Source organism: Leucoraja erinacea, chromosome 12 (genome assembly GCF_028641065.1).
Source record: "Leucoraja erinacea ecotype New England chromosome 12, Leri_hhj_1, whole genome shotgun sequence".
Lineage (NCBI taxonomy): Eukaryota > Metazoa > Chordata > Chondrichthyes > Rajiformes > Rajidae > Leucoraja > Leucoraja erinaceus.
In genome coordinates, this window is record NC_073388.1 from 37,449,327 (window position 1) to 37,465,740 (window position 16,414).

The 16,414-nt window shown below is 42.7% G+C and overlaps 1 protein-coding gene across 1 annotated transcript in view; it reads left to right on the forward strand.

Moving 5' to 3' along the window:
• LOC129702267 (transmembrane 9 superfamily member 2-like) overlaps nucleotides 1-16,414 on the forward strand; it is a 68,392-nt gene that overhangs the window by 14,756 nt on the left and 37,222 nt on the right. The window contains exons 3-8 of the mRNA XM_055643964.1: nucleotides 286-379; nucleotides 3,531-3,658; nucleotides 5,561-5,690; nucleotides 6,568-6,695; nucleotides 7,190-7,304; nucleotides 14,214-14,293. Of these exons, the coding sequence (XP_055499939.1) occupies nucleotides 286-379; nucleotides 3,531-3,658; nucleotides 5,561-5,690; nucleotides 6,568-6,695; nucleotides 7,190-7,304; nucleotides 14,214-14,293 (675 nt within the window). The remainder of the gene's footprint in view (nucleotides 1-285; nucleotides 380-3,530; nucleotides 3,659-5,560; nucleotides 5,691-6,567; nucleotides 6,696-7,189; nucleotides 7,305-14,213; nucleotides 14,294-16,414) is intronic.

Genomic DNA, 16,414 nt, shown 5'->3' on the forward strand with positions numbered 1-16,414 from the left:
GTTAAATTCTCCATACGTCTGACCTGCTGAACATTTTTAAGTTTTCCTATATCTTCCCATATCAATATGGGGCATAGTATTTTAAAGTGGACATGCTTCTGAAATAGTTTGTTTAGTTATTAAGATTTTAATGGTTGAACATTACTTGTTGCTGTTTTCTTTTCTAAAATGTATTAAGAATATCCCAAGTTTCCTACTGCCAATTGTTGCTTCCTTTAGCTGTTTACACTAGATAAGTTGAAACATGATCATGTGTATTTACAATTGTATGTTATTTTTGTGAAGGTTTGACTTTTGTCAGAATGAAACTGAGAAACGTCCTTCGGAAAATTTGGGGCAAGTGTTGTTTGGTGAGAGGATTGAGTCATCACCATACAAGGTATTGTACCATGGGACTTTAGATGTGATTGGTAGTAAGTATTTTAGTACTCTTCAGCATAGCATTAAAATTGTGGTATAATTGATACAATTGGCCTTGTGTTGTGCATATTAATCTTGAGTAAAAGTAGCCATGATAATTGATAGGAAATTGTATAAAATCATCTTCCGGAATAGCAAATTAATAGTCACATGTGGGTTCATACATCGAATTGTCAAGAAGTAGGTAGAGGACTTGGATAAGGTGAAGAGGGTGAATAAAGGTGACCTTAGAGTATGGATTCGCACATGAAATTATAATGTTACTCCAATTGTTGAGGGAAGGGCAGGACTGGCATTTTAACATCCCAGGCTATAGATGTTACAATTGTCACAGAGGGAGAGTTGCATTATTAATTAAGATGATTGTCATGTCAGTACAGGTGCACAACCTTTTATCCGAAGATCCAAATAACGAAAACCTCCGAATAGCGACATTTTTTCGGTCCTTGAAGAAAGGTCCTTGAAAACGTTCACCGAGGGCGGCCCGCAGAGGTGACAGCGGAACCTCCGGTCGGTCCTCGAAGAAAGGGGAACTAAATCCCCATTCATAAAAGAGAAGGTGAGGGTATATTGCGCGGGAGGGTTAATAATTGACAATATGCTGCTACCTGCCCGCTGAGTTAAAACGTTCCCACGGTAGACTCACGATACACAGTGTATCATGAGTCTTGCGTGGGAACTTCTCAACTCAGCGTGCAGGCAGCAGCAGATTGTCGCTCCCTTCAATTTCACCCCACCTACACCCCTCTGCTTCCCGGCCATGTGTGTGACCCCATCCCTCCCCTCTCCAGCTCCCCGCTCATTGCACCGGCGCGGGGGCTTTGCACTGTCTTCATGTCGGCGATGGTAGCATACAGTGCAGTCACCGGAGACGTCGGGACCAATTGGACGTCGACCACCAGGCCCACCGCAAGCACGGAGAACCCAGAGACCCACAGCCAACAGCAGCCCAGCCCAGCCCCGCTCCAACTACAGAGGAACCTGGGTTGCGGATGACGGGGCGCAGCTCGGGGCGTCGTAGGGGCCCATCGGGGAGCGGGTTCCTGTTGGTCCTGACGTCTCCGGCCACCTGCTACCCTCCGGGAACTGTACCGCCCTTGCAGGAGAGTGGGGTTGTTTGCAGTTGCAGAGGGAGGGGGCAAGGGCGGTACAGTTCCCAGTCTCAGCTCCAGTCCAGGGGGGTGGCCGGAGACGTCAGGACCAACGGGACAGCGACCCCCAGGCCCACCGCAAGCACGGAGATCCCAGAGACCCACAGCCAGCAGCAACTCCAGCCCAGCCCCGCTCCAACTCCAGGGGAACACGTAGGGGCAGAAGCTGATGGTGTGCAAGGTACGTCTTCTTCTTGGGGTGGCGCAGCTCGGGCTGTGGGCAAACTGCCACTTGTCGCCGTAGCGGCCCATCGCGGAGAGGATTCCTCTGGAGTTGGAGGGGGAGGGGGGTATTGTGCTGTTTGATCGCCCCCTACTATCCCAGGGACAGGGAGACACAGCGGCTTTTTAGACTGGTGGGCAATCACTTCCAAAGTTCTGCCCACACAGTCAGTACACCTCTCCTACACTGCATTTCATACAAACATTTATTCTGCAAGAAAAAAACTACATTGAAGACTCAAACTCGCGACCGAGTAACTGCCGGGATCAAGGCGCAAACTCGCGACCTTGCGGATATGAGCCGAGCACTCTACCATTTAGCCAGCCATTAAAATCTACGCTAAAAAATTTCCATTCCGCAGACCGACAAATTCTGAATTACGAAAAGTGTCTGGTCCCAAGGCTTTCGGATAAAAGGTTGTGCACCTGTACCTACGGTATCTTAGAAGAACCGTCGAACAAGGCCATGTGGCTAGAATTTAATGAGCATGGTGATCACTTTTGCTTGGCTTATATTGCAAGTTTACCAATAGTCAACGGAAATTAGAGGGACAGTTCACAGAAAGGTTTAGGAGCAATAGGGTTATAATGGTGGGGGTTTGAACTTTTCTAGGATTGAATGGCATTGGTTAGCACAAGGGAATTACATGGGGTAGAATTTGATAAATGCATCCAAGAACAATAGGTTTATAATAGTGGGTGGTATTTTACTAAGATAAAACCAGGATCGTTTTTCCAAGAGATGGGGCAATTTTGGACATTAAGAAATGAACATTGGTAGGTGGTCGAAGGGTCGATTGCAGAACTCTTTGGAATCAGCCACCACAAAGCAGTTCTAGAGGGGATAAGGCTGGTCCTCAAGTCATGGTCATAAATTTGGGAAGGTTGTGGGGTGGTGAAGACTGATCTTAATGGCTCAAAAGAGGAACTGCGAGAAGTGGATTGAGAGCAGATGCTTGCATCTCTTTTGGGAGAGTTAGTAAGAGTTCAGAACCAGCATGTTCCAGTGACAATGAAAGGTATAGATAGCATGATGAATGATAGAATCTTGGATGGCAAATGGCATGGAAGATTTGATCAGGAACAAAAAACCAGCATATCACAGGTACAGGCAACCGGAGTCGAGCGATGCTCAAGGAATATAAAAAGTGTAGGAGAGAACTGAAGAGCAAAAAGAGGCAATGAAATATCCTTGATAGGCTAGATTGTAGAATAGAGAGAAACTGCTGGCTAAAGAGGAAGTGTGGGATATTAGAATAACTAGCCTTCTCTTGCAGATAGTCAGCATGAGTCTAATGGCAAAACCATGAAACCTCTTTAGTTCTGTGATATGAAATTGAAAGAAGGATGTAAATTAAAATGCATATGGGCAATTAAAGTTGAAATAATTTGCAAGTGATATTGCAACAAGTCTTCACTGTTCATAAAGTATCTTGGTAGAGATTATTGTATTGATTGGTGATGCATTGACAGCGTTGAATGCAACATTTGTATTAAGGTGGAAAAGATCACTGTTGCAAATCTTCACTTTGTATTTTTAAGAAAAACCTGTTTTGCCAATACAGAGATAAAATCAGTAATTGCTAACTTTGTTGGTTATCTTCTTTCTCCAAAGCAGCCAAATATTCAAATCTAATGTGCTCAATGTGTTCATTATTTTTTTACAGGCAGCAGGTTAATTATAATTAATATAAAAAAACCATGAGATACTAATTATTGTTTTTTTCCATCCAACAGTTTACCTTTAACAAACCTGAAACATGTAAACCAATTTGCATAAAATCCTATGAACCAAAAGATAAAGGGAGTATGGACAAACTGTCCTTCTTAAAGAAAGGAATTCTCCTAAATTACCAGCATCATTGGTAAGTTCCTGAAGGTTTCTAGACATTAATGACTTTTCAGTTCCTGTTATTCCTATGAATTTAAATGGCTGACATCAGCACGCACCCTGAGAGAAATTATAAAATGATGAGATGAACAAATAAGATAAATAGTCAAATCTTTTTCCAAAGGTGGAAAGGTCAATTACCAGAGTGCATAGAATGAAGGTTTAACTAAGGGGTTAAGTTTAAAGAAGATTTGTAATAAAAGTTTTTCTTCAACCTGAGTGTGGGTGCTTGGAACACTCTGCCAGGGTAAGGGTTGAAAGCAGATACAACAGCAGACGTATGGACTAGCAATGAATGGAGGGATATGGACCATGTGCAAGCAGATTGTATTTGTTTAAATTGACATCATGGTTGGCACAGACTTGGTTGGCCGATGTCCTGTATTGTTCTATGTAGTGGTGATTGTGGGTAATGTGACGGGAAGTGGCAGCATTTCGACAGTATAGCTGCAAAGTTTGTGAAGGAGAGAAATGTGATCCTCTATTTGAATGCATGGAACTCAACCACAACTGGCAATTATTTGGGTGGAGTATAGAAGGTAAATTGAACAATTAGGTTAATAAGGTATGGTGATAGTTATTTAAATATTTCCTTATTCTTGATGTACATTCCTAAGGAGGCAACAGATTTCATGGGTAAAATGATCAGTCCATTTGTAGCTGGAGCGTAACAGAAAATAATAGTCGGCCTAAGGATTTGGAAAATTTTACAAAGTAATTGAGCTAACAATAACGGGAGATTTAATAGAGGGAAAAGTAAATTAAAACGGCAAACATTTGGTATGTCTTCATGGTATAAAACAATGAATTTTGTGCAAAGATGAGTTGGGTTAATTGGCTAATTAAAATTTTGTCTAGCGTAGTCAGTTTGCAAAATAATGTAAGATTTAATGAGCATCTGAGAGAATACATTGCAGAGCTACAGAGCAATGGGACTGAGGATAGGATGGTTCTCCGGGTGACCAGCGTGAACCTGATGGCTGAAAACACTGATTCCTGTGAGCTAATAGTGAAGGATGTAGTAATCAGAATGGCAAGTTGTAACAAGAGAACTAGATTTGCGGATCAATGCCAAGAATTAAGCTGTTTATGTTAAGATTGTATAGTTGTAGCCTCAACTGAGGCAAGAGAGTGAAGACTTTGTATGCAGAAACTGGTGAAATGTGAGTTAAAAGATGATTGCAATTTGGTTCAGTTTTGAACATAGCACAGGAATAGTTGCTTTGACCCGCCATGTCTGAGCTGGAAATGATGCCAAGTTAATACCTTCTACACTGCCTCCGCCTTCAATCTTGGCATATTTATGTGTCTATCTAAATGCCTCTATTATATCTGGCTTCATCACCACCACCACCACTTATGCTCTTTGGCTTTGGGGTGGAGTACACAATGCAGGAAGCACTCCTTTCCTCATCGTCTGCTCCGGCTGACCCTTAAGTTGAGGAAGTACTGACATTCAGATCAAGCATTTGGTGTTTCCTAAACTCCTGCACTATGGGACATGCAAAGTATTCTCAAGTTGCCACAGACTGCGGTAATACAAATTATAGATCTTGTGTATTTCCCCATCCCATCCCAACACCCACATAAACTCAAGATTGTAACCATAAATCCTCGCGACATTTCTTCCTCTTAGGACATTCCGTTGCCCAAACTGTCTTCTCCCCTTTCTGAGGCTTGGTGTTTCATTTGATTGTGCTCCAGTGATTGTGCTTCTACCTTCAAGTGTATACTATATAAACGTTGGACCTTTTTTGCTGGCTCACCAATTGAAAAAATAAGCACATTTATCTTAAAGAATATTTTCTAAGATTTTCTGAATTTTGATTTATTTTTAATCTTGCTATTTGAAAGTTAATTGTTGTACATTTTGTAGGATTGTTGATAACATGCCCGTCTCATGGTGCTATGATGTAGAAGATGGCCAAAAGTTTTGCAATCCAGGATTTCCCATTGGCTGCTTTGTTACACAAGATGGCCACCCAAAGGATGCCTGTGTCATCAACGTAAGTTGATTTGCTTGAAAACGCGTGTTTCTGCACAAATAGTGCACCATCGGTTTCTTAAAGTTGGTGTATTAATGGTCCTTACGCAGAATTACATTGAATTTACAAAGCACAAATGAACACTTTATGAGAGTTTATGTGCACTACAAGTATCCAACCACCTTCATCACAGCAATTTGTTCTTTTGTTTCTTTCTGACTTGATGGGAAGCTGTGTATCAGTGCTGCACATTGGAACTACACTAAAACTATTCTTGTATTTACCTAAGTTTACTGAATTATTTTGTTTATGGACGCTTCTATTCCATTTATGCATCAACATTTATCCATCCACGTGCCAGCAATTCTTTCAACGAGCATTGCATGCCACTCCACAGTGTCGCTGACAAATGTTTCTGTTGGGGCCTAATTTGATTCTCTCTTCAGTTTCTATGATTCTATTTGCATTTTATAACGTGTAGAGCAGATCTGTTGTCAGTAACTCGAGTATAGTCAAACCAATATTACAATTTACTTTTGAATTATGTTAGCGTCAAGTTGAATCTCAACATTTTTTAGCCTTTCTGACCTTAAACATTTGTCTCTGGGGTCCCTCTGTTGCATCTGACTTTATTTTTAAAAGACCAACTTAACTTTGACTGCAGTTAGAAATTTGTGGCCTTGGCATTGGCATTTTGGTTCAAGTTTACTTTTATCTTGGTACTAATGTTTGATCAACTTGTTGATCAATACTTTGTCGGTTTTGAAACTGATAATTTTCTCTCCTTTTATAATTAAAGAGTTATTTTTCTGTGAATTGAGTAATCACGATGTATCTTTTGTCTTGGTGCTCTTGGATTTTGTTTGCTTCCAGTTTAAGCTCCTTTTGTATTTTACAGTCTGAATTCAATAAGAAGAACACCTACTACATTTTCAATCATGTGGATATCTTCATCACTTATCACAAAGGAACTAGCAAAGACTGGGAAGGTGCAAGATTGGTTGCTGCAAAATTAGTACCCAAAAGGTAACGTCAGTAGTGTTTTTGGAAGGTTTTGTGTGTGATACTTGATGTAGTTGCACTGAAGAGGGTGCAGAGGAGATTCACCAGGGCGTTGTCTGGATTGGAGGACTTTAGCAACTGGATGGCTATTTTCCCTGGAGTGAAATAGGTAGAGGTTTGTGAAGTGCAACAGTGACCAGAATGTTTTTCTACGGTGGGGCTATCAACAACAGGATGAGAGGAGACAATTTTAAAGGGTACTAGAAGGTATTTGGACAGACACTTAGATACTGGGATTAGCGTAGATGGGTAAAACAGTCGGCATGGATGTGGTGGGCCAAAAGATCTGATTCTTTGCTGCACGCCTCTGTGACTCCATCTTTTGTCAATGTGCACCATTTCAGAGTTCTTCTAAATATTGTGGAAGTCTGATGGAATCTTACATGACAGTATGTGACAGAAGACTTATTATGGTCTGTTAATGTTTTAAACAGCGCTTTTTAATTTAACCATTTTAGTTACAACCATGCGGACCTAAACCACCGAAATTGTGATGGACCTCCGATGGAAATTCCTGCTGAAGACAAGGATAAGAAAATAAATATTGTGTATACCTATTCGGTTACATTTACAGTAAGTAGCTCCAATTAGTTTGTCAGAGCACCAGGGTCCTTGTACAATGTGTAAGAAGGAACTGCAGATGCTGGTTTAAACCAAAGATAGCACAAAAAGTCAAGTCGTCACATTTATAGCACATTTAAAAAACATCTCTCGTTGACCAAAGTGCTTTACATTGGTGGAGGTACTAACGTTATACAACATTGGTTCATAGATTAAGTACATACATACATATAGCCCTCCCTCAGAGGATGTCAAGAAAAGCTTGAGAGTAAAGATGAGTTTTAAGTCTCGACTTAAAAGAGTCGATGGAGGAGGCAGTTCTGATGGGAAGAGGGATGCTGTTCCACAGTCTCGGAGCTGCAACCGCAAAGGCGCAGTCGCCCCTGAGCCAAGGTTTTTAACGTGAGGTTTGAGTGGTGGGGTAAGGCTTCCAAGGCTGCCTGCTATCGTTTTGATTAAGGGGCCGAGAAGGATGACTTCAGACTTACTCTCGTTTAGTTGGAGGAAGTTCTGGGCCATCCAATACTTTATATCCTCGAATGGTATGTTAGCTTTCATTGCAAAAGGATTTGAGTATAGGAGCAGAGAGGTTCTACTGCAGTTGTACAGGGTCTTGGTGAGACTACACCTGGAGTATTGCGTACAGTTTTGGTCTCCAAATCTGAGGAAGGACATTATTGCCATAGAGGGAGTGCAGAGATGGTTCACCAGACTGATTCCTGGGATGTCAGGACTGTCTTATGAAGAAAGACTGGATAGACTTGGTTTATACTCTCTAGAATTTAGGAGATTGAGAGGGGATCTTATAGAAACTTACAAAATTCTTAAGGGGTTGGACAGGCTAGATGCAGGTAGATTGTTCCCGATGTTAGGGAAGTCCAGGACAAGGGGTCACAGCTTAAGGATAAAGGGGAAATCCTTTAAAACCGAGATGAGAAGAACTTTTTTCACGCAGAGAGTGGTGAATCTCTGGAACTCTCTGCCACAGAGGGTAGTTGAGGCCAGTTCATTGGCTATATTTAAGAGGGAGTTAGATGTGGCCCTTGTGGCTAAGGGGATCAGGGGGTATGGAGAGGAGGCAGGTACGGGATACTGAGTTGGATGATCAGCCATGATCATATTGAATGGCGGTGCAGGCTCGAAGGGCCGAATGGCCTACTCCTGCATCTAATTTCTATGTTTCTATGTTTCTATGGAGTAACTCAGTGGAACAGGCCTTGTCCTGCTTAGTTACTTCAGCTGAGTTACATCAGCTTTTTGTATCTATCTTCGACATAGGTTTGAGGTGAGAGGGGCAAGATATAATAGAAACCAGTGGGGCAAGATTTTCCATTCAAGGCGGTGAGTATATGAAATGAGCTGCCACAGGAGGTAGTTGAGGCAGACATTATAACAATATTTAAAAGACCCTTGGAACCTGCAGGAACTATACATCAGGAGATGCAACTCCAGAGCCAACAATATCATGAGAGACCCCTTCCACCCCTGCAACAGACTGTTCCAGCTGCTACGGTCAGGCAAACGCCTCGTTGCCATGCGGTGAGAACAGAGAGGTTGAGAAGGAGTTTCTTCCCAGAGGCCATTCGGACTGTAAATGCCTATCTCACCAGGGACTAACTCTACTGAACGTTTTTCCTTCCATTATTTATTATGTAAAGGTATATGTGTGTTATGATTGTGTTTATAGTTTGTTTGGTTGTTTGGTTATTTGTCTTTTTGCACAAAAGTCCGCGAGCATTGCCACTTTCATTTCACTGCACATCTCGTATGTGTATGTGACAAATAGACATGACTTGACTTGACAGGTACAGTGCATTCAGAAAGTATTCAGACCCCTTCACTTTTTTCACATTTTGTTACTTTGCAGCATTATTTTAAAATGGATTTAATTCTTTTTTTTATCATCAATCTAAACACAAAACCCCAGAATGAAGAAGCAAAAATGTATGTTTAGAAATTTTTGCAAAGTAATTAAAAATAAATAACTGAAATATCAGATTTACAAAAGTATTCTGATCCTGTGTTGTGACACTCCAAATTGAGCTTAGGCTCATCCTGTTTCCGTTGATTATCCTTGAGATGTTTCTACAACTTGATTGGAGTCCACCAGTGGTACATTAAATTGAATGGACATGATTTGGAAAGGCACACACGTGTCTATATAAGGTCCCACATACAGTGCATGTCAGAGCAAAAATCAAGCCATGAAGACGAAGGAATTGTCCGTAGACCTCCGAGACAAGATTATGTCAAGACATAGATCTGGAGAAGGGTATAAAACAATTTCTGCAGCATTGCAGGTCCCGAAGAACACAGTGGCCTCCGACATTCTTGAATGGAAGAATATGGAACCACCAGGACTCTTCATAGAGCTGGCCGCCCAGCCAAACTGAGCAATCGGGGGAGAAGGGCCTTGGTCTGGGAGGTCACCAAGAACCTGATGGTCACTCTGACAGAGCTCCAGAGTTCCTCTGTGGAGATGGGAGAACCTTCCAGAAGGACAACTATATCTGCAGCACTCCACCAATCAGGCCTTTATGGTAGAGTGGCCAGACGGAAGCCACTCCTCAGTAAAAGGCACATGACAGCCCGCTTGGAGTTTGCCAAAAGGCTGCTAAAGGATTCTCTGGTCTGATGAAACCAAGATTGAACTCTTTGACCTGAATGCCAAGCGTCACATCTGGAGGAAACCAGGCACCGCTCATCACCTAGCCAATACCATACCTATGGTGAAGCAGGTGGTGGCAGCATCATGCTGTGGGGATGTTTTTCAGTGGCAGGAACTGGGAGACTAGTCGGGATTGAGGAAAAGATGAACGGAGCAAAGTGCAGAGAGATCCTTGATGAAAACCTGCTCCAGAGCGTTCTGGACCTCAGACTGGGGCGGAGGTTCACCTTCCAACAGGACAATGACCCGAAGCACCCAGCCAAGACAACTCAGGAGTGGCTTTGGTCACGTACCAGCAGGATGAGGAAAAGCTTCTATAACAACACAATCACACTGCTGAACTCGGAGTCCCGACGATAGACTTCTCTGGTCCCTCCGTCCCCCTTGTTTAATCATTCTGTATTTCCTGATTATTCTGTATCTTCTCTCTTTCTATTTTTTTTTCTTGTTTTTTCTCTTTATGTACAACTACTACGGTCTGACGCAAAACTGCATTTCGTTGTACTGATACTTGTATTTGTGCGATGACATTAAAGTTGAATTGAATTGAATTGAATTGAATTGTGACAAGTCTATGAATGTCCCTGAGTAGCCCAGCCAGAGCCTGGACTTGAACCAGATCGAACATCTCTGGAGGGACCTGAAAATAGCTCCCCATCTAACCTGACAGAGCTTGAATGGATCTGCAGAGAAGAATGGGAGAAATTACTCACATACAGGAGTGCCAAGCTTGTAGCGTCATACCCAAGAAAACCCGAGGCTGTAATCGCTGCCAAAGGTGCCTCAACAAAGTACTGTGTAAAGGGTCTGAATCCTTTTGTAAATGTGATATTTCAGTTATTTTTCATTACTTTGCAAAAATTTCTATATATCTGTTTTAGCTTTTTTATTATCGGGTATTCTGGGGTATTGTGTGTAGATTGATGATAACAAAATAATTTAATCCATTTTAGAATAAGGCTGTAATGTAACAAAATGTGGAAAAGGTGAAGGTGTCTGAATACTTTCTGAACGCACTGTTCATGGTGAGAGGGATATGGATTAAACATGGGAAAATTTGGACTAGCTTAGAGAGGGTATATTGGCCAGAATGGATAAGTTGGGCTGAATAGCCTGCTTGCGTGCTGTGTGATTCTGACTCCTCTATCATGCCCAGAAGGTAGAAGAGAGAAAATGTCATTAGTTCATATCATTCAATAGAAAGATAGCATGATTATAGTTTATTATGCAGTTTCAGGTCCAAGTGAAGAATTGATCTGTACGATTATGAATGTAAAATCCTGGGGGGGGGGGGGGGGGGGGGGGGGGGGGGGGGGGGGGGGGCAAGCAGAGTTCCTTTCTTCAAGGATGTCGGTGAACCAGATGGTTCTGGTTCATCCTCTCAGCTCTGTTAATTCTGACCCTAAATACTTGAATTTAAATTTCCAGATTATTGATCATCAGCAATATTTACTGTTGTTATATTACATTGCAACCAAAATTGTGTGAGCTTTACGACTTATAAACACATAATCTTTGGGCTTGGAATCACAACTGTCCCAATTAAAGATTGAAAATCCAATTATTCTTCTTGATCCAATTATTAGTCTGTGAGCAGTGGTAAGAGATTTATGTTCTAGTTTTCTTTGCTGTCGCCATGCATAAAGCAAGTGAAAAACATGAAACGTTTTATATTCTTTAATACTATCTGTCACAATTACTGTTCGTTGTGTAGAACTTAGTACTTAAATTGCTATCTGAGATGTCACTCATTTTGATTATTTACAGTCAGATGAAATCCTTTGGTGTTGAGAAGCATGACTGTTGAACAGTGTTTGTACATCGACAAATTATGCGATGGGCCGAGACCATTTGTACCAATATGCCTCTTGCTGCCTTTCAAAAACAACTATGTAATTCCAGATTTCTTAGCTTTTCCCACAACCTTGTAAAAACAATTTCCTTCAATTAATTATTTAATTCCTGTATGAATGCTATTACATTTGCTCTCAAGATGGTTTCACAAAGCATGTTTGAGATTACACTGCTCTATTTTAAATCTTCACACCTTGGCGCTGGTTTTTATCCTCTAGTTTTGAGACCAAATGCCACTTTTTTTTTTTCATCATAGACCATTGACCAGTGCAGCGCGGGGACAAGACCTTTAACCCATGGTGTCTGTGCTGACCATGATACTAAATTATATTTACCCTGTCTCCTTCATGATTCTCTTGCATCTTCCCTTAACTGGTGTTGCCATGTAGCAGACTAACTACGATGTTGTTCTGGGAAAACTCCTCAACTTTCTCTCCCAGACTTTGACATTCTTCTTAAGGTATGGTGGCCAAAATTAAATGCTAAGATCTGGTTTGTGCTGACCTCAGCGACTGAAACTCAAGACCTGGACCTAACTGTAGTGCTGCAAGATAAGCAACTCCAGAACTTGTTGACGGAGAAAGCCAAATCTAGAGTGCCATGACTATCTAGATTACACTTCTTCCCACCCTGCTTCCTGTAAGGACTCCATCCCCTACTCCCAATTCCTCCGTCTACGCTGCATCTGTTCCCAGGATGAGGTGTTCCACCAGGGCATCGGAAATGTCCTAATTCTTCAGGGAATGGGGGTTCCCCTCCCGTACCGTAGATGAGCCTCTTCACCAGGGTCTCTTCCATACCCCACAACACTGCTCCCTGTCCCCATCCCCCCCCACTCGGAACAAGGGCAGAGTCCCCCTAGTCCTCACCTTCCACCCCACTAGCCGTCGCATAGAACAAATAGTCCTCCGTCATTTTCGCCACCTCCAACGTGACACCACCACTCGCCACATCTTCCCATCTGCCCACCTGTCCGCTTTACGCAAAGATGGTTACCTCCGTAACACCCTCGTCATGTCTTCCCTTCCCACCCGCACCACCTCCTCCCCGGGCACTTTCCCTTGCAACCGCAAGAGATGCTACACTTGTCACTTTACCTCCCCCCTCGACTACATTCAAGGACCCAAGCAGTCGTTCGAGGTGTGACAGAGGTTCACCTGCACCTCCCCCAACTTCATCGATTGCACCCGCTGCTCTAGATGTCAGCTGATCTACATCGGTGAGATCAAGAGTAGGCTTGGCGATTGTTTCGCCGAACACCTCCGCTTGGTCCGCATTAACCAACCTGATCACCCTGTGGCTCAGCACTTCAACTCCCCCTCCCATTCCGAATCCGACCTCTCTGTCCTGGGCCTCCTCCATTGCCTGAGTGAGGACCACCAGAAACTGGAGGAGCAGCACCTCATATTCCGCTTGGACGGTCTGCACCCCAGCGGCCTGAACATTGACTTCTCCAATTTCCAGTAGCCCTTGCTGTCTCCTCCCCTTCTCAGCTCTCCCTCAGCCCTCTGGCTCCTCCTCTTGCTTTCTTCTTCCCGCCCCCCTCCCCCCACTCTGCATCAGTCTGAAGAAGGGTTTTGGCCCGAAACGTTGCCTATTTCCTTCGCTCCTTAGATGCTGCCGCACCCGCTGAGTTTCTCCAGCATTTTTGTCTATCAACAAAACGCAATCTCTGGAAATGGCATCATTTGCTCAGGTTGGATATGATGCAGCATCCGAGACTCCATCTACCTGATTTTGGTTTGTAACACATCGGTTTGATGTCACTTTCCAGATTATGCTGATGTATTCAGGGATGCAAGGGTCTGTGAGATGAGCCCTCTGTGTCAGGCCTAGGTAAAAACTGATATTGGCAGATGGTGTCCAGGGACCGTGTCAATGCAATGGGGCCCATTGCTTCAGCAAAGTAAGCTAATATTTTCAATTGTATCTTTTTGGTAGACTCCTTGAATTGTCTATCTGCAGGGTATCCAGAGTTCCAATGATCTTGATGCATTCTGTTGGATGCTAACCTCTCAGCACTTGATTTGTGAGCTGCAGATGAAGTAAAAAATGTTGTGTTGTATGAAGTGAATAAGTGAATCCATTTCAGAATCAAATGGCAGCTTGCAACTTTATGAAACTCATAAAACACTCTTGGGTCTGTGTGTGTTTGCAATTTATGTCAACAGGTTGGATTAAATATTTATGACCATTGGTTCTGTGTTCAAAAATGGCTAGATTACCTTTTAAAATATCACTTTCATTCTGAAATGTAGTATTTTTGATTGTGTTTGACTGATTTGTGAATTGAAAAGCATACTTATGACTTTAATTGATCTGTTCCTTATTGTTCAGTGCCATGATTTGTTTGTTAACGATGTATCCTCACAATCATAATGTTTTTTTTTCATTTCTAGGAAGATGAGAAGATAAAGTGGGCTTCCAGATGGGATTACATTTTGGAGTCCATGCCACACACAAATATTCAGTGGTTTAGGTATGTTTTGCTTTTTGTCTTGTAAATGCATATCAATCCCATCTGCACCTTTCCTGCACGAGGTTCCAAGCTTCTATTTGACGTAATTATATACAGTTCTCAACTTGTCATCGAGTGGAGTCACAGTAATATAGGCTTCTCATAGATGATTATAGTACAGCACGGAAACTATCAGCCATGTAAATCTAAATTACGTTCTCTCAGTGGCAAGGATACCTTTTTGTTTTTGGATCAGGGGACCAAAACTGTACACACTATTCCAGGAATAGTCTCGCCAAGGCAATTTCAGCCAGGCATCTGCACTCAATCCTTTTGTAATAAAGATTAACATAAATTTGCAGGAATGAACTGCAGATGCTGGTTTAAACCGAAGATAGACACAAAAAGCTGGAGTAGCTTAGCGGGACAGGCAGCATCTCAGGAGAGAATGAATAGGTGACATTTTGGCTCGAGACCCTTCTTCAGACTGGTTAGGGATAAGGGAAATGAGAGATATAGACGATTATGTAGAGACATAAAAACAATGAGGTTGATGGAAGTGCAAGTGAGCCTCTGCCTAACCTGAAAGGACTGGACAGAGTCAAGGGAGGAGGTCTTGGCACAGGTGTTACATCTTCTGCGGTTGCAGGGAAAAGTAGCTGAGAAGGGGGTGGTTTGGGTGGGAAGGGATGAGTTAACCAGGGAGTTGCGGAGGGAATAGTCTCTGCGGAAGGAGGAAAGGGGTGGAGATTGGAAGATGTGCTTAATGTTGGGATCCCGTTGGAGGTGGCGAAAATTTTGAAGGATTATGTGTTGTATGCGACGACTGATAGGGTGAAAGGTAAGGACTAGGGGAACTCTCTTTGTGACTAGGGGAGGGGAGCAAGGGTAGAGCTGCGGGGTAAAGATGAGACATGAGTGAGGGCCTCATCCAAGATGGGAGAGGAGAACCCCATTCCTTAAAGAATGAGGACATATGGAACGGAGGTTGGGAGAGATTGGACCAGGGGGGATAGGATGGAGTCGAGGTATGTGGAAATAATTTCAGTGGGACAGGAGCAGGCAGAAACAATGAGTCTGCCAGGGCAGTTGTGTTTTAATATTTGCCTTTCTAACTGCATGATACATCTCAAATTGGCTTCAGTGATGTGTACAAGGACACCCAGATCCCTTTAAACATGTTGGTTGCCCAGTCTCTCGCCATATAAAAAAAATCCTGCTCTTCCGTTTTCTACATAAAACGTAAAGACCCCACTTTTTCTCCACATCATATTGTATTTGCCTATTCACTTAGCTTGTCTTTATCATGTGAAGTCTCTTTGCATTCTCTTCCCTACTCATAATACCATCTAGTTTTATATCTTCAACGATCATGGAAATTATATTTGATCCCATCAGCCAAATTGCTGATATAAATGAAGTAATTACATTCCAAACAATTAAAATGCGAGGGACTAAAGGTAATTTAATCATATGGATTCAGAATTAGCTCACTGATAGAAGACAAAGTTGTAGTGGAAGGAAAATATTCAGGCTGGTGATCTGTGACCATTGGAGTTCTGTAGGGATCTGTGCCAGGTCCTTTGTGATATATATAAATGACTTGGACATAAACACAGACAGGTTGGTTGGTAAGTATGCAGCTCACACCAAGATTGTTAGGGCTGTGGACTGTGAAGAAGGCTGTCAAAGTATACAGCTCAATATAGATGGGGTACTGTAATGGGATGCGAAATGGAGGGTGGAGTTTAATCCAAGCAAGTGTGAGATGTTGCACTTTGGGTGGTCAAATTTAAGGGGAAATGTACAATTAATGACATGACCATGAACAGCATTGATGTACGGGGGGGGGCGGGTCGGGTCATAGAAACATAGAAAATAAGTGCAGGAGTAGGCCATTCGGCCCTTCGAGCCTGCACCGCCATTCAATATGATCATGGCTGATCATCCAACTCAGTATCCTGTACCTGCCTTCTCTCCATACCCCCTGATCCCTTTAGCCACAAGGGCCACATCTAACTCCCTCTTAAATATAGCCAATGAACTGGCCTCAACTACCTTTTGTGGCAGAGAGTTCCAGAGACTCACCATTCCTGTGTGAAAAATGTTTTTCTCATCTCGGTCCTAAAGGATTTCCCCATT